This window comes from Vitis riparia, unplaced genomic scaffold (assembly GCF_004353265.1).
Source record: "Vitis riparia cultivar Riparia Gloire de Montpellier isolate 1030 unplaced genomic scaffold, EGFV_Vit.rip_1.0 scaffold819_pilon_pilon, whole genome shotgun sequence".
NCBI lineage: Eukaryota > Viridiplantae > Streptophyta > Magnoliopsida > Vitales > Vitaceae > Vitis > Vitis riparia.
In genome coordinates, this window is record NW_023269798.1 from 85,923 (window position 1) to 109,027 (window position 23,105).

Below are 23,105 nucleotides of genomic sequence, written 5' to 3' on the forward strand. Positions count from 1 at the left end.
GGAAGTTATGAAGTGGTAAAAGAGATCGTGAAAGTAATTAGAGTAAATGAGGATAAAAAAATTAAAATTAAGATATGGACTTAAGAATAAATTAATTATTTTTATTTATTACTTAAAATTATTTTTAAATTTAAGTCATATCATTAAGTTATTTTATTAAACATATTTAATTTACTCAATAACTTAAGGTGATTTACCAAACATTCATTAAATCTTAAAATTATTTTTCAATTTAAGTCATTTTAAATTATTAAGGTGATTTACCAAACATTCACTAAATTTTAATATGATGTTCAATCTATTAATATTTAACACTTAATAAAAATAAAATAATAAAAAATTAATAATTTAATTAAATTATATTTAAAATTAAATTAATTTTTTATTTAAATTTAAGTGAAAAAGACAAATATCATCTTAGTATTTAAAAAAAGGAAATAAAATGACTCAAAAGGAATGGGTAATAGTCTTAATAAAACAAAAATTAATTGATTAAAAGGGACCAAATAATCCATATATTTGCGATTTTAACTTCTTCTATTTTTTTAGAGTAATTTATTTTTGATATAAATGACATCTATTATTTCAAATATTTATATTGTGGGTTGAAAAACGACGGCCAAAAAAAGAAAAATAGTTGCGGTAGTGGGTAAGGGTTTCACTGAAACACGCGCAGAGAGCGAGCGTTAGCACCACCGAAGACACAGGAAAAAGAAAAATTAGCAACACCGAAACCACAGGGAAAAGAAAAAAAAATTAAAGCGGAGAGTCAGATCTACCGCAAACCCATGAGTCTATAAATAACTACCAATACCCACCGTCACAACTCGCGCAGTTCCATTCTCAATCTCAGCCCCTCTCTCCATCCCACTGGTTCCAATTTCTCACCGCTTCTATCTCCTTTAGGTACGCTTCTCCACATTAAACCCTTCTTTGTGGGTCTTCATCCACCTTACTACTATAAGCCTTTATGCTTGAGTTGTTTTGGTGTGAGAGATATAGTGTGGGCTGTGTCCATTTTGTGTCCTTTCATTTCTTGTACACTACTGAAGTACAGATCTGCCTCTGGGTTTTGTAGATCTGGGCGTGGGACTTTGCATTTTTACTAGATCTGATCTGGGTTTGCTTCGTTTTCGTTGTTTGAGGCTGATTTTGGTGTGTTTTCTTCTCAATCCCGTTTTGGGTATCAGTCGAAATAAAACGTGTTTGAATATCTCTGTTTGGTAACGAATCTGAAAAATCCAAAACTTTTTGGGTAGCTATTTTCCTTTGAAGCAATCGTGCATGGCCTGTTTCTGTACTTTCGAGTGTGGATCGGAGTTTTTATACGCAACCCTAGTCCTGTTTTCTAGCTATTTATTGTTTTTTCTTTGTCGGGTGGGTTGGATCTCTAAAAGGATTTCAATTTTCAAATCTAATAATTGTTTTTGTATCGTAGGTTTGATTCGAATGGTTTCTTTTTCATCCTTTATCGTATGAAAAAAATAAAATAAAGAAATGGGTTCGAATTCAATTCTTATTTTTTCATTGGATCTATTTGAATTTTTGTTGTTTGATTTGATGGTAACTTATTTGAAAAGTTGCAAAGAAATTGAAATCTGAATGAAGGAATGTGTGACGAATTTGTGATGAAACAGCACAATGGCGTCCCACATTGTTGGATATCCTCGCATGGGGCCCAAGAGAGAGCTCAAATTTGCTTTGGAATCATTTTGGGATAAAAAGAGCAGCGCCGAGGATTTGCAAAAGGTTGCAGCCGATCTGAGGGCGTCCATCTGGAAGCAGATGGCTGATGCCGGGACCAAGTACATTCCCAGCAACACCTTCTCATACTACGATCAGGTGCTCGACACCACAGCCATGCTGGGCGCCGTTCCCCCAGATATGGATGGAATGGTGGCGAGATTGAATTCGATGTCTACTTCTCCATGGCCAGAGGAAATGCCTCCGTTCCCGCTATGGAAATGACCAAGTGGTTCGACACAAACTAGTAAGTGGTGATCCTCTCCTCTCCTCTCCTCATTTTTGGCTTGAAATAGTGATATTGATAGACACTGAATTGTGGGTGATCTGTGGATCCAGCCATTACATTGTCCCTGAGTTGGGTCCGGAGGTGAAGTTTAGCTATGCCTCTCACAAGGCAGTGAAAGAATACCAGGAGGCTAAGGCGGTATGTGCTCTTAATCAATTTTCCATTTCGGTTGAATTGTTGAATTGTTAAGGTTTTTAGGCATACATACACTGGTAATTTTGCATGGTAGAGGTTGAATTGGTGTAGTTCATCACATTTGGACATACTTCCAAAAAATGGCTCGATTTTCAGATAATTTCTAACAACATGGAAATCTAAATCTTGGGCCCATTACATCTGCCCTGGTTTATTGTTTGGTCAGGATATGTTCCATGTTGGCAATTTGATAACTCCTTGATTCCTCCTCTAGGATTTTGGATTTATGGTTGGTACTGTCTGAGAGTGTTGTGTGTTGGTGGGGAGGGTGTTTCACTTGGGTGTACTGTGGACCCATAATCTATTTATTAATTTGATTGTGCTGTACACCTGTAAAATAGTTTGTTTGTTGGAAAATGCGAGGAAAATGCGAGGCGAAGAAAATAGAAGGAAAATAAAAAATGGATTTAAATATTTTATTATACATAAAAATTAAATAATTTGAAAATGCCAAAGTTTTAATTAATTTTAATTATATTTGATTAGTTGATTTCAATTATCTTTTATTTCTTTCGTATCTTTCATGGTAATCCAAAACACGAGAAAATAATTTTGTTTAGCATATTTTATTCTTCCTTTGTACTTTTTCTTGGAATCAGACATAGCAGTGATGTTTTTAGCATTTTGTAATATCTCTTTTTCTCCCATGCAGCTTGGAGTAGACACAGTTCCGGTTTTTGTTGGTCCTGTCTCCTACTTGTTGCTATCTAAACCTGCAAAGGGTGTTGAGAAATCCTTTTCTCTTCTCTCCCTCCTGGACAAAATCCTTCCAATCTACAAGTAAGGAATTGAACTTCTCTTGGGTATCTGTGGTTGATTCCCAATATATGCACCTAACATTTCTAAGAACATCTCTGCAGGGAAGTAGTTGCTGAGCTAAAGGCTGCTGGTGCTTCCTCAATTCAGTTTGATGAACCCACCCTTGTGATGGATCTTGACTCTCACAAGTTGCAAGCATTCACTCATGCCTACTCTTCGCTAGAAGCATCTTGCTCTGGCTTGAATGTTATTGTTGAGACATACTTTGCTGATGTTCCTTCTGAAGCATTCAAGACCCTCACTTCCTTGAAGGGTGTTACTGGCTTTGGGTTCGATTTGGTTCGCGGAACCAAGACCCTTGATTTGATCAAGGGTGGATTCCCTACAGGAAAATACCTTTTTGCTGGAGTGGTTGATGGAAGGAACATTTGGGCTAATGATCTTGCTGCATCTCTTAGCGTCCTACAGGAGCTTGAGAGCATTGTGGGCAAGGGTATTCTTTTTGACATTATCTTGTGATTGTACATGTGATATGGAAGTAAATGATTTCCTTTATCCAAGTTGATTTGTGCTAGAACTGATGTTCTTGTTCTCGTGTAGACAAACTTGTGGTCTCCACCTCCTGCTCTCTTCTCCACACTGCTGTTGATCTAATTAACGAGCCTAAGCTAGACCAGGAAATTAAATCATGGCTTGCATTTGCTGCCCAGAAGATTGTTGAAGTGAATGCCTTGGCCAAGGCATTGGCTGGTCACAAAGAGGAGGTATCCTTTGTTCTTGTTCTTTAATTCCTTTGTTCTCGTTCTTTAATTGCTTCTAAATATGTAATTGTAAAAACTGACAGTTTATTGTGGTTTTTTAAATATTCAATGGATGTCAATGATGGTATTGTTAGAACAACTAGTCTCTGTTGTGGTGGGGTTAGAAATTTGGCTGAGTAATTGCAGTATTGAAAATTTAGATGATAAAACTCAATCACTTGGGAAACAGTTTAGCTTATCTGAGTTGGTTTGGAGGTTCATCAACATTAGTTTGCTGCTCAAGTCTGTTTTAGTCTTAGCTCCCCTAAACTTACATTTAAGTTTATACCTTTTGATCATATGAACACTGCATCACTTATTGATGATGGTTATTTTCAGGCATTCTTCTCTGACAATGCCGCAGCTCAGGCTTCAAGGAAGTCCTCCCCAAGAGTGACTAATGAGGCTGTCCAAAAGGCTGTAAGTACTCTTATGAATTCATTTTCATTGTTTATGCCTTTCAAACAATTGCATTGCAGAAACTGGTTTTACTTAACAAAAACTTTCTGTTCTTGCTCTCTCAGGCTTCTGCTTTGAAGGGTTCTGACCACCGCCGTGCTACTGATGTGAGTGCTAGACTGGATGCTCAGCAGAAGAAGCTGAAACTCCCAGTCCTGCCAACCACCACCATTGGTTCTTTCCCTCAGACCATGGATCTCAGGAGAGTCCGCCGTGAATACAAGGCTAAAAAGTGAGTCTTATTTGATAATTCTCCTTGTTTTGGTCTCTTAGAAATTGATTTTCACATTTCTTTATTCTATGCCCTCATTACACCCTTCTCTTTTAGGATCTCTGAGGAGGATTATGTTAAGGCCATCAAAGAGGAAATCAACAAGGTTGTCAAGCTCCAGGAAGAACTTGATATTGACGTGCTCGTCCATGGTGAACCTGAGAGGTGTGAGCTCTTCTCTGTGCTCTAGCATGGGTTTTTAAGATTCAAATTCCTTGTTTTTCTGTTGAAAGAACAATGGTTCTAATTCTGCCTACTGTTTGGATGTTTCTTAATATAGAGGAACGATATGGTCGAGTACTTTGGAGAGCAGTTGTCCGGTTTTGCCTTCACTGCCAATGGATGGGTGCAATCCTATGGATCTCGCTGTGTGAAGCCACCAATCATCTATGGTGATGTGAGCCGACCCAAGCAATGACAGTCTTCTGGTCCACCATGGCTCAGAGCATGACTGCTCGCCCAATGAAGGGAATGCTTACTGGCCTGTTACTATTCTGAACTGGTCCTTCGTGCGAAATGACCAGCCCAGGTATTAAAAAAACTCATAAAAAGCGGCTTAAGAAAGATGTATATCTCTCTGAAACTAATAATAGTTTGCATGATTTATATTGCTTCTTTTCAGATTTGAAACCTGCTATCAGATTGCTTTGGCCATCAAGGACGAAGTGGAGGATCTCGAGAAGGCTGGCATTACCGTCATCCAAATTGATGAGGCTGCTTTGAGAGAGGGCTTGCCTCTTAGGAAGTCCGAGCATGCTTTCTACTTGGACTGGGCTGTCCACTCCTTCAGGATCACCAACTGTGGTGTTCAAGACACTACCCAGGTTCTTTCCTCACTGAAAATTTTCTTTCATTTTCCATTTCTCTTTCGCTTTGGCCATTGAGCTCATCCTAGGTAATATGACAGATCCACACCCACATGTGCTACTCTAACTTCAATGACATTATCCACTCCATCATTGACATGGACGCTGATGTGATCACAATTGAGAACTCCCGATCTGATGAGAAGCTCCTTTCGGTGTTCCGTGAGGGAGTGAAGTATGGTGCTGGAATTGGCCCTGGTGTGTACGACATCCACTCCCCCAGAATACCATCAACTGAAGAGATTGCTGACAGAATCAACAAGATGCTTGCAGTTCTTGAGACCAACATCTTGTGGGTGAACCCTGACTGTGGGCTCAAGACCCGCAAGTACACTGAAGTGATGCCAGCCCTAAAGAACATGGTTGCCGCTGCCAAGCTTCTCCGCTCCGAGCTTGCCAGTGCCAAGTGAAGGAAAGGGGATAAAGGAGAGGGGTTGGGAGTGAAGATCTTCTCTACAATCCATTGATTTTTACGGCAATCAAACAAAACACAAAAAATGAAGATGAAAAAATAATATGCTTTTTATTGTTTTAATAATTGTGGTTGATGATGGAATATCTTAGTAGGAGCCATGATATGATCTTGTGGGCATCTTTCTTCTTGTTCTTCTTGGTTTCTTGGTTCAAGACTAGTCCCTTTTTTTGTTTTCTCCCCATTTATTTCTTGATATTTTGTATTTTGGGCCTTTGCCTTGAAAATTTCTTGATGTCCCTCAATGGGTTATTACTAGAAGTATGGCATGTTGAATATTGTTTCTTCATGTCAGAAGGCAATAGACTTGGTTTGCAGGTGATTGTGTATTTGAGTCAAATGGATCTATATTCAATCTATTCATATGGGTCTAAAAAATGAACTAGTTTTTCCTTTTCAATCGCATTCTACCAGAAATCTCAACATTAATTGAAGAATTTTATCACCAACTGTTGAACCAATTGTGCAGGAAATTCGAGATGGTACTAACATGGAAATGTGATACAAGGGTCTAGTTGATTGAGGTGATGGCACGTTGGGTCTTTAATATAAGGGTCCCTATTTTGGAACATTTAAAATCTTTTCAGAAATTGGATTTGAGAATAAAAATGCAAGTTTTTGAATCTGATTAGAAGAGTGGTTAAAAAATGGTCCATCAACACTGCTCAACCTACACCAAATGGGTTAGAACTTAGATTGCGCGCTCCTACAGGTTGTGCCAAAAGGGAATGTGCACACTAAGAACTATGCACAAAGCTTATTGCAATATATGAAATCTTCCTCTCTTTTTTCGAGACAAAATATATACTCTAATGACACATAAATAACAGACTTTTCGTAATATAAAAATCTCAAAGCATGTGACTTGCATTGGTACTAAGATCCTAAATATGTTGCTAACATTTATTTTGAGCTTAATTGTAGAGCAAAGAGGAAAAAGAGCAAGACATGAGCATGACAACAAGATAAGATTTGAAATTTGTGGTGGAAGATTAGAGCCAAACAAAATAAAAAAGGGCAAGACATGAGCATGAGATATGAGAGATAAAAGTAGTCTATGAAAATGGTTGGAAAAAATGAAATCATGTAGAAAATGAGTTGGAAAACAAAATCAAATCAAGAAGCAACATGAGTAAAGTTGAAGAAAGCCAATCTTGGCTTTGCATAGAATCCTGGGAAGTCTCCGATGAGTTTATAAGGAAATCCCCATATATTTTTGAAACTTAAAGAAGTTACAAATCCAACATTCCAAACGCTTCACAAATCAAAGTTGAAACAAAGAAGATATGACCAATTGAGGAAGACTGCTAGAAGGTACTACTAATTTCAAAATGGACACTCCCATTTCTAAATGAGTTGAAATTAGAAATTGTCATTGCCACTTTACGAAACATAACTTATTTTGATTCCATTTCAAAATCATCTCAAATTTAGAAAAAAATGGAGGTCTACCAAGTAGAACATGAGGTTCCATCCATTTTGAAATGCCTTCCTTTTTATTCCAATAATTTAGAAACAAACCCTACTCATTTAGAAATAATAAGGGCATGTTTGGTTGATGTTTTTTAAAATTGTTTTAAAAAACGGTTTTTAAGAACAAGTTTTTGTATTTTTAGAAACGAAATTACTTTTGAGAACTGAATTCTTAAAAATAATTTTTATTCACAAAAAAGAAAAAAAAATGTCTAGTCAAGTTAATAAAAAAATAAGGTTTTTTAAAGCAAGTAAAACAAAAAATCATGTTGGAAAGTTGTTTTTTTTGAGTTTTTTTTTTTCAATCAACTTAATATTGTAAATGTATTAATAATTTCTAGATTCACACTTCTTTCTCTCTTACTCTCTCCAATTCTTTTTCTCAGCTTTTGAGTATTCTTTGGTTGTCTTTCCCTTTCATATAACCTTTCTTAGTCTAAAAAATAGAACCACTTCATCATATGCTTTTCATAATCTCTCCAAATAGTCTCTGTTCTACTCTCTACAAATACCAAGAATAGATCATCATTATCATCATCGTCATCATTAGTGGCGATAAACAAGTTTGCAACGATGTCGCATTAGAACACTAACAAGATCACCCTGCCTCTGGTGTTCTAGGGTCGATCACATTTTCAAGCCTGAGAAGGGCAAGACTCCCTACATAGATCTTCTGTGTGAAGCCCACAATGGGGAGACTTTGAAATTGGGATATTGTTTGAATCATTGAAAATTGGCTAAATTACAAGATATGTGTGAGGATTGTTCGTCCTCATCGAGGCTTGATTATTGTGAATTATCACAAAAGATCGCTTTCATTCCGTGGGTGAAGCAGATCGGTATGATTCAGGGTAATGATGAGAAGATTGTGGAAAATCGGGTGGTAAATTTGAGGTGTTCCTACTATGATGTTAGCTTGAACAACAAATTCTACTCTACTTATTTTCTAATCAAACTCTCATGGGGGGTTTTGGATTATATCCATAAAGGGAATTTGATAACAGAAATTGGGATTGGTGATGGCATTGACAAAGTCAATAATTCTGATAGAAGCAGATCGGATTTTGCGGTCGATCGATGCGAGGAAGATGAGGGGACTAATGGAAACAAGGGAAATCAAATACTTTTTGATGTTGATACAAGTTCTGGAACAAGAGAAGATGAATCAGAGGAGGATTGTTCATGTTCTGTATCTAATTTTGGTTGCAGGGAGACGATGGCTAGTGAAGATGATTATAGAGAACGCACAAGAACCTATCAAGGAGGAAGAAATAAAAGTTTGCATCGAAGATCCATCTTGTGATGGGAACACAGGAAATCACAGGTGACAACAGGAAAGGTGAGAACAAAGTATTGGAAACACAAAGGGGAGGGATGCTTTTTTTATCCTCTAAACAATGAAAATAAAAAATAAAAACTAAAACAAGGAAAACAAGTTTTTTTTTTTTTCTTTGAAAAAAGACATTTTGGAAACATAGATAATAGTGAGAACAATGAGTTGTCCCACTTCTCAAACAAGTTTTTTGTTCTCAAGAACAAAACACGGTTTTAAAAAACAACAACCGAATAGGTATTGAATTTTCATTTTTTTAAGGATATTTCATGTAATTTTTTAGGGAATAATTAGCTAATAAGAATGTGCTAGTACAATCTACCATTTAAACTTAATGGTTTTAAGGTTTAAGATTTTGTTTTTGGATTTTTTTAAAGCGATTTTTAGAAGAAAAGACATTAAGGACTCCTTTGTTTGTTTTTCTTCTCCATGCAATCAATTTCATCATTGTTTCCAATTTCCTTTTATTCGAGAATGACATTTTCCATTTCTTCCATAGGTTGAGGTTATGGGAACATCATCATAAAAAGCTGAAAAAGATCCTAAAGTGTGAGACATGAAAACTTAGGGTTTGACATTTGGAGAAACAATGGGTAAATATTTTCCAATGTTAATTTAAATTAGGAGATGATACGGTGGCACATTACCTACTACTAGGATTCTTAGTAAACCTTGGTCACTAGTTATCCTAGTTTCATTTTGCTACCAACAAATTTACAAGGATTAGTAAAGACTAAAAGTTGAGACTTAAACCTAACTTAAATTTCATTCATTCTATGCTAATTCAATGAAATGAGAGGTTAGGATTCGAATACAACTTTGAGTTATAGAACTCAAGATGATCTCTATTGACTAAAGATTCTAAAGACCTTAAGATTAATCTATATTTGAGTACCCTTGTTTACTTAAAGTCGTAAGCCTAAAGTTGGATTGTGGAACTCCCATACTTGAATTAGAGATCAATAATTGTTTGTGTGGTTAATTAAGTTTCATTCAATTATTTCAAATTTGTTCCATTTATTTCTTAATTCCTTCATCTTAGGCAGAAGCAATTATTTTAATTTATTTTGATAATTTTTATAAGCTAGCCCTTAAGGATAATATGTAAAATACTATATATAAAGGTTTAGTATTTTGGACAATAAAAGATCACGATCAATTTTCTCCAATTTTTCATTACCTAAACACCTAGAGTTTATCCTTGAACCTTCATTGAAAGGTTTTAAATAAATAAAACTCCATTAAAAAAATGAAAATTTTAATTTTCATGCATTAAACCAAATATACATAGCCAAATGAAAACCTTCATCCAAGGTTCTATTTATAGTAGTGGTCAAACATAGTCATGGTTTTAGTCCTTGTTTCTCCCCAAAATAAAATAGCAAATCCCTTAGTACAATAAGAGCTTATAACAAACATCCCAAGTTCTAGGCCAATAAGAGTTTTTCAAGATTTAAGAGTCATATTCTCATGTCCTTCACCTTGAGTGCCTTCAATAGAATATCAAAAGTGTTTATAAAAGAGATGAGCTTTATATCCTAGTCAAGAACATTTCTACATGGACGTTTAAGTTGTTCATGGTTCATAAAATCATAGAATAAAATGTGAAATTAATAGTTGCATGCTTGCATACCAAAGCATCGTCATCACCAACAAATTTAAGAATACAATCTAATCATAACTTTACCATATACTTGCTAGTTGATCACCTAAGTTTCTTTGATTACTCAAAACTCATAATTCTGAGGCTCTCTCAATGACATATGTCATGCCTTAACTTAATCTACATTAGGATTTTCCTAGGATATGTTTGGGTCTTTCACCTTAAGGTACTTTATTCTTCTTCGTTCTAGATCTCTTAGTTAGAGACCATTGCCTCAACTTAATTTTTATAAGGTCACTCCCATCAGTGCCTTTCCACAATTTCCGACACCTTAAGTATCAGTTGCTATGTTGTTCTTTATAATCCATATAATTTAGTAATGAAACCATTATGACTATTCACTCATTTTGTACAAGACCAAAAGCAATTTTAATGCCAAATACATAATACCACATGATTCAAATTCATGTGAGGAGTTTCATGTCATATTCACATTCATAATTCAAAGTTGCATTTACTTAATTCCATAGATTTAATGAAGCTTAAATCTCAACATAGAACATCCCTTACCTTCTATGGAAATCACAAAATTTAATTGTCAATCCTCCTTCCACACTGATTTTTAAGCTATAGCCAAGGTGACTCAAACAGGGGAAAAATAGAGCAGAAAAGGGAGAAAATTTTCTTAGTTTGCTAGTTCTTTTTAGCTTTAAATGGAAGCAGCCCTAGGAAGCATTCAATTGGTACTTGCAATTGGTTGGCTTAAAGAGATGCTAAGTGCCCATTGCCTATACCAGTTGTGTGTCTCCTGCTATTGTCTCCTTAAGCCCCTTTTTATGATTTTGTGTAGACAAATGGCCACGATTGCTAAGGAAAGACAAACATTTTAATGAAAATATATATTTTTTTAATGTTTAGTTTTACCATGCAAAGTATAAAAGAAAAGAAATTATAATTAAAATTTGTTAAAAATTTACATATTTTAAAAGTATTTAATCTTCATATGAAAGAGTTAAAATAAATTAAATAAGTTTAAAGTAACGTACAAAAATTTTTTTTTATTGGTTTTAAATTTATTTTTTCACTTTTTATTCTTTTATTTTTTCTTTCTTATTTTCTTATACATCTTCTCTCAATTTATTTATTTATTTTTTGAAATACATCATTTATATCATTGGTAGGGAAGGCAACTAGGTGGGTTTGGGATGGGTTACTCCCATCCAATTCCGTCCCGTTTATTTATATATATTCCCATCCTGCCTAAAAAAATAAAAATTTAAATAGGGTGGGGCGAGTATAAGAAATTCACGTACCCGTTTATTTTTATAGTTTTTATTTTAAAATGAAAAACAATATTTTATTTATGTTTAAAAAGTTGAAAATAAAAGAAATCAATTAAATAAATTTTTATTTAAAATTACATATAATCAAAGCGGGATGGGACGAGATAAATTTATAATCTATCCTAAGTCTTTTAAAACTTTTCAAATCAATCCTGAACCCGTTCATCTTTATCTCACTCTTCTTATTAAGGGCGGGGCAAATACTTAAAATAACATGTCTCATTGTTATCTCTAATCATTAGCTCATGTTAGAATATCATATAAGTATACAGTGAACAAACAACATATGCTTAGGGTGTGGAAAAAATTGATCCTATTTGAATCGATACAAATCGATGTCTGTTGAGTGCATGTTTTTCTATTTAAAAAACCGATAATAAACAAAATAAAACTAAAAATTACGTATATATACCTTTAATATATAATATTATTTAAAAATATTTGGTTAAAAGGATGAGATAATCTCAAAATTGTGAATTTAACCCTTCTTATTTTTATATTTGAAATATAATCCATTTTTGACATAAATTTTTTTTATTATTTTAAGTATTTATACGTGGTTTTCAATAAAAATGTTATATTTATAAGAAAATAAAGATGACATTTTGGTCAAAATAAGATGGAGGACATTTTGGTCAAAATAAGATGAATAAAAAAAGATAAAGGTTAAATTTTAAAAATAATCAGCATATCACGGACTTTCCTTCGGCTTCCTCTTCAAGTTTCGCATCTTTTCCCTCGCTCTTCCCACTGTCTGAACAAACCGTCCACGGTCCCACCTGGGCCTGGCTCTGAAGATTCTACCTGAAGTCATGAGAAGGCATGGCGTGAATCGCAGGTATTCGTTTCTCGCTTAAACTACTGAACCATTTCTCCCTGACGTTCATTTCAACTTCAATCGATTCCCTAAATTTTCTTTTCAATTTTCTTCTGTGTCACTTCCAATTTCTGAAACCAAACATGTATACAGAGGCATATGAAAGAGAAATGAACAAGACAAGACTTCAAGAGCTGTGCCACAGAAAGCGGTGGAATCCACCGGAGTACTCGACCAGAAAGGACGGGCCACCGCACAACCCCACCTTCACTGCCACTGTTACCGTTGGCGGCCTCAGCTTTCCTACCGACCATCCCGCTCGCTCCGCCAAAGAGGCTCAGAGCAATGCCGCTGGCCTCGCCATCCAGTACTTAACTGACCCCAAACCCCCGCCACTTGCTGGTACGCTTAATTTCTAGATTTCTCTCTTTTTATTTCACAGTTTGTTCTTCTTTTGGGAATTTAAGGTAATTTCTTGAATTTCGTGTTTTTTTTTTTTGTTTTTTTGTTTGAGACTTGCGAACTTACGTATCGGATTGCTTGTTCCAACTGATACTCGACTTAGAATGATATGATTTTGCAAACATTTATTAACTTGTGACGCTGGTTCTATCAAAGAAGCAATTTGTGGAATTCATACGAGGGTAATAGAAACTTTTGATAAATTAATCGAACTGGTACTGCAAAGACTTTGATTCCTCAAATTTTAATCACTCACACCATTGAATCTGTGGGAGAAGCTATTTGCAAAAATCATTAGTAATGAATGACATTTTTGAATAGATTTCACGGATTGCTTCTCTAAATGGGCATAGGCCATTGAGTTTACTGGAGAAACAATTTAGGAAACTCATTATGATGTATAATAATATGTTCTAAATTGCTTCTTCAAACAATCACATGACATAAAGACCCTGGTTTTATATGTATTTATGATTCACATTATTGCGCCTTCTGGAGAATCAGTTTATGAAACTAACTTGCGATGTATAGCATTTTTTGAATAGATTTCACCAGTTGCTTCTCCAAAAGAACATATGGCATAAAGGCTAATTGATTTTGCAAATATTTTATCATTCCTTGCGTTGTGTCTACCAAAGAAGCAATTTGTGAAACCTACTGGTGATGAATTGCATTTTACTTTGCTAAAACCAAACTGGTTCATGGAAAATAGGTGTTGCGGATTGTTGACATAGAGGTCCTTGATTGTAAATATTTACTGTCTAGGTCATGCAGTGTATCTGAGAGGCAATCGGTAAAACTCATCCACAATGGTTAGCATTTTACTTTGCAAAATATATCAATTTACGATTTACGTTAGATGTATGCAAGTAAAGGTGAAGTCTATGTACTTCCTACGAATAATTTTTGATGCAGTTGAAGAAGCTTTTCTAAGTGGACAGTATATGTAAATATCTTTGTTTGGTTAGAGTCAAAATTTCAAATATTCATCTACTTCCAAATCTTTCCTGGGTAACTTGATGTTCCAATTATAGGTCTTCACATTGTTTGCTAGTTTATTTTTGCAATTCTATAATTTGTTTCCAGAGGGCTTGAAGTTAAAGTACTACTATTATGGCAAAATTATCATCCCATTCGGTGAAGAAGAAAGGAATGAAGTGTAATATTCTCCTAACTTGGGTTGTTCTTGTTGGTTTCTTGTAATTCCTCTAGATTCTTTGAGTGCGATCACTGATGTAAAGAACATACCTGCCACCAAAGGGACATCACAGCCTGAGATACAAGCAACATCTCAATCTCATCAGGCTCATGAAGCATTCTTGGTTACTAGAGATGATAAGAAATTAGGTCAGCCCATTTTATTAAAGTTCCATCTTTTATTATCAAATATTTGGATGGTTGGTTTTTGTAAGAATGATTTGTTGTTCTTAATTTTGGATTGAATATCTATTATATGTCTCAAGCTTTTGGTCAAATCCACCAATATATATATATATTTCTGGTGATTTGCATTGTCTGTGTAACAAATTTTATCTTGTCTCTTCTAATTCACTTCAGATTCACATTTTTCTCAAGGAAGTATTTTCCCAGGAAAAAGAGTTTCTTGGAATATTTTTGTTTGAAATGAATGAAATCAGAGACATGAATGGGAATTAGATGTCAAAATTCATATTATACAGCTCTAACTAAAGGTGGAACAGAGACCTATTTCTTTTACAATCACTACTTTGTTTTGGATTTTCAATAATAATGTAAGGCCTTTGTGTGTTTCTAATTTAAGTGCTACCAAGTGAAGTAATGAAATGCTGCCTGTTTTGGTTGCTATGAACATGTAATTACATTATCAGGGCAGGAACATGGTTTTGTACAGCAATTGATTCACTCTAGTTTTTAAATTGTCTCTTTAAATTAAATATGCTGATTTGTGTTTTTGTAATATCCTTAAATTGATGTAGGATAACCCTCAAATGGTATCTATAACCAATTTGGTGGGCTAGGTTTTTTATCTTTTTAGGGTTTATAGAGAGGAACAAGGTATAAAGTTTATGGCAATGGAAAATAAAAATAAAGAGAAAATGATGAGAAGAAGAAGGGATGGAAGCCTTAGAATCTCACTAAAGCCTTCTAGAAATCTTCACCTAGAAGAAAATCAAAGGAGTCTCACCATTGAGAATGCCAACACTAGGAAAAAAGACTAATATATTTAAATCACTCTATCTTGTTTACACTGATTAGTCTTATTTATAGGCTTTTCTAAATTGATGTAGGATAACCTAGGATGGTTGTCTACAATTCAAATAGGTGACTAGAGTTATCTGAATTAATTGGTTAAAAGGGATGAAATAGTCCTCATATTTGTGAATCTAACCCTTCTCATGTTTTACTGAAAAGAACCTATTTTCAACATAAACGCCCTTTTCCATTTCAAATATTTACATGTAGCTTTAAAGAAATGGTTATTTTTACAAGAAAAAGTGAGGGCATTTTTTTGTCCAAAATGAGGTAAAAAAAGGATGGGGTTAATATTTCCAAATTTGGTTTTCAATGACTCTTTTAATTAAATAACCCTTTTATCTTTTAGGCTCAAGGAACAAGGAATAAAATTTTATGGCAATTGGGAAAGTAAACAAATAAAGAGAGGGAAAGATAAGAAGAAAGATGAAACCCTAGAACCTCACTAAGTCTTCTAGGAATTTCACCAGAAGAAATTAGGAAACTCGCAATTGAATTGCAAGTATGCAAAAGAAAAATATTATTTAATCACTTTATCTTGTTTACATCAATTAGCCTTATTATAGGCTTTTCTAAGAAATCCAAATTCTATTAGGATTCTAATAGCATATGACTTTAATTTTAATTATCCTATAAGCTATTATGACTCTAATAATAGCTACTCCTAATTTAATTCCAACAATGCCAAACTTAGTGACTTAAAGTTTGTTTATTTCTTGCTTCCCTTCTAGAATAGATCTTGAATTCATCTTCATCAAACTCTTCACTTGGGAAAAAAAAAAAATTAAACCTCAAGTTTTAGTGATTTTGCTTGGTCAATTAAAATCTTGACTCCCGAGGCAACGGCCTCCATCCTTTCTTCTTTGTTAACTCTTTACCACAATAGATAGGATCTCAAGATCTCTTGAATGTGTTCATTTCATGCAAGGCAAGTGTGAAACCTTAAAAGATTTTCCAATATTGTGAAACTAGTTGATATCTTGAAATAATTATATTCATTAATAAGCTTGAGCAAATGCTCCCACAATCTTCTTGTAAACCATCTTGCAGAAGATAAGATTCTTAAGCCTTATATTTGAAAGAAATTCCAATAATTCTTATTCATCATAGATCCTTCATGTTTGCTACCAATCATAATAATGTTTTGCCTTGGAATGTCAAACATTGTTCTTCGGAGCTTTACAACTTCTTTGAGCTCTCTACAAATTGTTCTAAGATTAGTTCCATTACCTCTTGCATTCTAGATTCATCATTGATGATTTCTTCCTCTTTACTAGCAACTTTGAGTTCCTTCTCAATCGGAGTATTTGATGATTCTTCTGGTTCTAAGGATTCTAATTTTTCCTCTTGTTGCTTAAGTATTGGAACTTCCTTCATTGGATGGAGAATCTTCTTATGCCCATTGCTCACAAATGTATAAGTGTTCTCATAGCCATCACATTGGACCCTTTCATAAAAAAGTCATTGTCTACCTAGCACAATATGGGCAACTTTCATTCGTAAAACATTACACCATACTAATAACGTAAAATCATTACTAAAATAAAATGTTACTAGACAATGAGAATGCACCAAAATGGATTTTGTCATTTAACCATGTTATTTGGAAGGGATTTGAATGTTTCTTTGTCTTTCAATTAAACTTCTCAACGAGTTCCTTTGAAGCTAAGTTGGATCTACTACCTCCATCAATAATCATAGTAAATAATCTCCCTTGGAAACCAACACGTGTTTGGAAGATGCTAGTACATGCCAATCGTGCTCTTCATTTGCCCTTGGTATGTTCATCAATGGTTGCATAAAAAAATTGTGGCCTCTAATCATAGTTGTATAAGTTGTTCCACTCCTTAAGTAATATCTTCAAGCCAAGAACTTTTGCTTTGATACCAAAACTAATGTAGAACAACTCTTGGATGGTTGTCTACAATCAATTAGATGGGCTAGGGTTTTATATTTTAGGGCTTGAGGAGATGAACAAAGAATAAAATTTTATGGTAGAAGGAAGAAGTAAAAGAAAATAAAGAGAAAGAAAGATAAGAAGAAATACAAATCTTAAAATCTCACTAAGGCTTTCTAGGAATCTCACTTAGAAGAAAATCAATGGAGTCTTACAATCGAGAATTGCAAAGTATGCCAAATGTATATTGATTTACATTAATTAGCCTTATTTATAGGCTTCTCTAAGAAATCCAAATTCTATTGGGATTCTAACCATGGTTCAAAGTTGCAGTATTGGTCATTGACTTGGGAGGTTCTGAGGCGCATCGGTCTCGGCATCTTAGATCCGTATCAGGTGATATACAAAAAATTCTAATTTAAAAGCTCAAAACAATTTTAAAAAATTATGAAAAATATTAAAAATAAATACAAATAGGTAGAGTAAAAAATTAATAAAATAAACTTCTATTAATATAAGATTATTCAAATTATAATAAAAGCATACTTTGGGATGATTTATAATAATTTTAAAAATCTAAAAATATTTTAATTTAATCACGTAATAGTAAATGTTTCTTATTGAAGATGAAAATAATAAAAGGTAATTTTTTTTTCATAAAAAAATTATATAAATTAAATTTTTTGAATTTTAAAAAAATATTTTCAATTCTTAAACAATATAACCATGAATCATCTTTAAAAAATATAAATATCATTTTTCTTATAATTTTAATTTTTTATATAAATATTTATTTCCTATTTATTTGATATAAACCCAAGTATTCATGATTCATTTTCTATAATTCTAATTTTCATCAAATTTTCATTATCCATTTAAAGAGAAATATCCACCAAATACTCATTATCAACTTAAAAAACAAATACCCATTATTCAAAACCCAAATCCCTAATCCTATCAAATACCCATAACCCATTCACCCATCAAAACACCCATTTCCTGCACCATACCTATTTCTCCTCTAAATCCACAACTCTGTTTCTTTGCACAATACCACAACTCCCCATTTCTCTGCACAATACCCATTTTTGAAGGCTCTAGACCAAACACAAAATAGTCTTGTGAAGATGCAAGGGGTCTGAACTCTTTATACTTTTACATTATTGGCTTTTCCATTACCCATTACCTGAATAGCTTAGTATCGACATAATCTTGGAGTTTCTCAAAGTTGCCATGCAATTCACTTCTAGACTGCTCATTTATCTTCAATTCAACCGAGTTTACTCGTTTACTTGCGAATCAAACAAATATCTAACTTGGGTATTGGTCTTGTACCGGCCATGGTCAAGGCAGATACGACTTGGCTGAGTTGCATTGGTACTGGCCATGGCTGAGGTAGATAAAACTTGGCTGAGTTGTATCAATCTTGGCCGAGATTTTGAACCCTGATTCTAACAACCTATTTTGGCTCTAATTCTAATTCTCTTGTAACCTATTTTGACTCTAATAGTTAGCTACTCCTAATTTAACTCCAAAAATACTAATCCTAAGACACTTAAAAAGTTGATTTGTTTCTTTTCTTCCCTTTCTTGAGTAGATCTTAGAGATTGATTCTCATTATAAATGGTAGTGAATAATTTTTAAAAGGTAGAAAGCTTGGTTTTTAGTTCTGGAGGTAAATGTTGTTGGTTTTCATTTATCCAGGAATCATGTGATTATTTTCATTTAACTATTTTTTCCCCTGGGTGGCAATTCCTGAGCTGATCTTATCTGTATGTCCAATTTTGTGAGTGTTTGGTTCATACAATGCAAGTTACTATTACCATCGAGTCAGTCATTTGCAGATCCCAGAATTCGGTGAACCAATCTGCCTATAACTTAAACACAGAAACCCAACTGGTATTTTGTTGATTATCCTATCCATAATTGCATGCTACTTCCAATCTTACCCATTGCTACCACAATTTCTAAACCATTCCTCTATGAGAGCTCAAAAGTTTCTATTATTTCATGTTTTACATGGTTTTCTAGGTTCTGGATGTCTTGAAGTTATGTGAGTACACTATCATGGAGATAGCATGCTGCTATTACAAAAATGTGGAAGAAATGAGATTGTATCATTCTAGAAAAGTTTACTTTGTTTTCATGTTTGTTTGTGTCTCACTATTCCTGCAGATTCTTCAAGTGCAAGCAATATTGTCAATAATGTACCTGCCACCAAAGGGACATTGCAGGTGCAGATACAAGAAACATGTCAAACTCCTGAAGGTAATGAAACATCCTTGGTTGTCAAAGCTGATAAGAAGTTGGGAGGTCAGCAAGTGGTCAAGGCTTGGGGTGGGTTTGTGAGAGGTTCTAGGTTCTCCAATGGGGACAAAAAGCACCAAAAAAAAAAAAAAAAATGTGTACCTATAAAAAAATAAAAAGAAGTTGGGAGTTCAGCAAAATTTTCTTAAACTACCATTTCTTATCATCTAATAATTTGTTTTTGTTAGTTTTTCTAGACAGTAGTCCGTTGTTCTTATTTTGGAACAAGTGGATATTGGTTTATTTGTTTCGCATTTAATGGTCAAATCTATTGGTGATAAAGAATAGTTTTGAGAGTGGGGGGCATGGAATGGGGCATTGGATCATTTTGTATCTGTTTTCTTCCCTAAAAAATCAAATTACATTTATTCTTTCATTCTCTTCCTAGGTGAGCAATTTGCTCATTTGGCATGACATTGCCAAAATGATGAAGTTCATGTAAGCATTAGCATCTTAAGAGCCTTACCTTTCAAATGAAAAGGTTGCAGCATAAGGGATTAAGTTTCTTTTAGGTAAATTTGCTTATAATACACCAGTGTAAACTTATCTTTGGTCTGTATGCTAAGTACCATGCCTCTTACTTGGACCCAAAATTATATTTCTTGGTAAATACCCTAATCTCATGAAATAGTTGAGCTTAAAAAATTCATTTAACCAGATCAACATAGAGTAACAAATTGGTGGTGTAAGATTAGTGTTGGATGGCTAACTAGTAAATAAAAAATGGAAGGAATTTTTGAAAAATTTTTGGGCCTATGCCTCTCTGGACAGAAAACCTGTCCTGTCCTATGGGTCCTCAGTTCTTGAAGAGGACCTCAATTTTGAGATAATCCTAATTAATGACTGGAGAATGATAATTTGGGCAGCCAACTTGGAGCATATCTTTCCATGTAAGAGTTTTTTAAGAATGAGTTGTCGAACTGCATCTTAGTTTGTGTAATGTTATATATGTCAAGTAATACTTGCTGGTGTTTTTCTGAATTATACACCCACCCTCCTCTATGTTTTGATTTAAGTACTAGGTCTTGGTTTTATATAATCTGGTGCTCTCACTCTTCATAAAAAATTATTTTTTCTCTTAATTTTTTTTTTTGCTTCTAGGTATGCAACATTTGTACAAGACCCAACTGCAAACTTATGCTCAAAAAAGAAATCTCCCTCTACCAATGTATTCTTTTGAAAGCATTGGCCCCTCTCATAACTGTCGCTTCAAGTCTAAGGTTACAATTGAGGGACAAACCTATGAGAGTCCAGATTTTTTCCCCACATTAAAGGATGCTGAACATGCAGCTGCAAAATTAGCTTTGATGTCATTATCTCCAGCTGGATTTCAGGAGGCTAGTCTTCTAAAATACCTCTTCCCAGTTTAGAGTTTGTGTACCTTGATAAATATGTTGTTTGCTCTAATTTATTTTGTTCTATTGTAGGATGATTATGGTGTCTACAAAAATCTCTTGCAAGAAATGGCTCGAAAAGAAGGTTATCAGTTACCAGTTTATAGTACGGAAAAATCTGGTGTATCCCATATGCCAACATTTCTTTCAACTGTGGAAATAGAAGGAGAAACTTTTGAAGGTCAAAAAGCAAAAACCAAGAAGCTGGCAGAGATGAATGCAGCGAAGGCTGCTTACACCTGTCTTAAAGAGCGTAAGTAATTGCTTTCTTTTAATAAGCATTGTTGAAATATCCTTATACACTTGAGTCCTTTGTCATAATTGTGTGCGTATACCCACCCAATAGTTCATGCCCATTATTTGATATATAGGGAGAAGGATGGCTGTAGGAGTATTGTTGTACGGTATACTCACGATCCTTCTCAGATAATGATAATGTTTTTCATTGGGGCTGAAGTTAGTGATGATCTTTAGTGAGCATCCAGAATTTGAACATTGCGTCTACACAGTAAATAAAATTCTTTTACCTTGGAGAACATATAAACTTCAGGAGTTAATAATTCTTATTTCATGTCGGTAGTGAATGATTTCATTTACTTAGTTCTTATCAATCCTTATGTAGATACTGAATGAGACTTCATATTTTTGAGGTTTTAGCATGAAAATTGGAGTGCTTAGATATCTCTAGATGTCTATTTAGGTGGTAGTTTTTTAGGACTTTCATTCCTCAATTTGATGTGGATGTTTATTTCAAATAATGAAGTGGGAGAAATCATTAAGGTCAGTGTCATGCATAGCTCGGATTAGTTTTCCAAGATTTATCAAATTCTCAATTTTCTCTTGAATTGATCTCCAAAGTCCGAACTTTATTTTGTGGACATAAACTTCACTAATTTCTCCTAAGGTTTAATTTAGCTACAAGGATGTCCTTCCTAGTTCTCAAGTTACATCGAGCTCCCTCCAGCCTCAGTTGTATATGACAAACTGTCCCTTGTTGCAGGCCGTTATTGAAATGGACAGCGTGAAAATGTCATTTTTAGCTGCCCCTCAGTAATCAAGGTCTAACTTATTCTAGTCACCCATTTTTAGCCTTGTTCACAGAAACCAAATATTGAGAAGAAGAATGTGGACACCACATAGGTTATATTGGTTTGCATGACCAGCACTGCAGATTAGTATGCTTGAATGAAGAAAAAGAAAGAAGAAAAGGAAACAACCTCATGGTTCTCATCAGGATTTCTTATACAAATAAGCATACAAATTTACAAACTTGTGTTGCTAACATGATATTATAATTTTATCCTTTTAGTGAATACTCTACCCCATTTCCAAACAGATAGATCACTCATGCTCATCTAGTATAATGCACTCTAACAAACAATATATTGAACTCTGTTTGTAAGCATGTTTTGCTTAGACTGGTCTCCTGTTTTCTCAAGTGTAGAAATGTATCAGAAATTCAATTTCTTGAAGTTATCCTGTGTAAAATATTTGTTAACCTCTATGTTTTTTGTTTATTTTCACTGAATTGGATCAGAATGATACTGTTTGCTACACATTATCATTGGTGCTTGTACTGAACCCTAACTCACCAAGTAATATCTTTCAACTAAAGTGGTTCACTACCCTATGGGCCCAGCTCTGAATTTTCTTTTGCGCTTGACCTGCTACACTATCATTTCCCTACTTTGTGTGTAGTCATAACACCCATGATAACCAATATCTAGATGTAGAGCACCTGATGCAATTAGCTACTGCCCAAATAATGCATTAGTAAAATCCTCTATTCTCATATGACTATGTTTTCCGAATTATGGGCCTTTATCAGCATCTGATTTTAAGTGCCTCAGAATTCTTTAGGCTGTCTCTGTTTGCTCGATAATTATTGGTCCTTTTCTTAATAGCTTAAGCTTTCACCATTTCTAGTAATTTAATGTAATATTAGAACTCTAGTTTTTAGCATTGTCTGGTTCGAAACTTTTGTCTGTTTTGACTCCCATTTATTTGTCTCTTCACATGTCTGTTGGTGCTGCCTACAAGGAGGTGTGTTACCATGAAATGCATTGTTACCCATTGTGCAATAGTTCGCCTTTTGGAGATAATTGATAGTGTAACAATCTTTGAATAAACTTCCATAGGAGCATGCATAGATTGACTAGCTGCACTAACCATATCATGATTTGTGCATGAAAGTCATTTGAGTTGCCCTGCTGGTTTATGAGTTCTTCCTACATCTATTGAAGTGCAATTGCTGTCTTCATTTAAATGATGATTCAGATCAACAGGGTTGTTTATGAAGCTAGCACATTCCTTCAGAAATAAAGATGCAATCTTTGACCTTGTAACCTCAATCCTGATGAAGTTCTTCAGATTCCCAAGGACCTTGACCC

General features: G+C 34.3%; 1 protein-coding gene and 1 pseudogene across 1 annotated transcript; both read left to right on the forward strand.

Annotated features, from left to right (window-relative positions):
• Positions 1-799: 799 nt before the first annotated feature.
• Positions 800-6,213, forward strand: LOC117910693 (annotated as a pseudogene).
• Positions 6,214-12,331: 6,118 nt separating this feature from the next.
• On the forward strand, positions 12,332-20,994 carry LOC117910692 (double-stranded RNA-binding protein 1-like). Its single transcript, XM_034824808.1, has 6 exons — positions 12,332-12,444; positions 12,577-12,825; positions 14,098-14,232; positions 19,190-19,282; positions 20,423-20,658; positions 20,749-20,994. The coding sequence occupies exons 2-6, from the start codon at positions 12,594-12,596 to the stop codon at positions 20,974-20,976; spliced, it is 924 nt and encodes a 307-aa protein (XP_034680699.1). The 5' UTR covers positions 12,332-12,444; positions 12,577-12,593; the 3' UTR covers positions 20,977-20,994.
• Positions 20,995-23,105: the final 2,111 nt, after the last annotated feature.

Coding starts and splice junctions, on each gene's coding strand:
- LOC117910692 (XM_034824808.1), top strand. CDS start 12,594: ATGAACAAGACAAGACTTCAAGAGCTGTGCCACAGAAAGCGGTGGAAT. Junction 19,283..20,422: donor AACATGTCAAACTCCTGAAG/GTAATGAAACAT, acceptor TTTTGCTTCTAG/GTATGCAACATTTGTACAAG. Junction 20,659..20,748: donor CTCCAGCTGGATTTCAGGAG/GCTAGTCTTCTA, acceptor GTTCTATTGTAG/GATGATTATGGTGTCTACAA.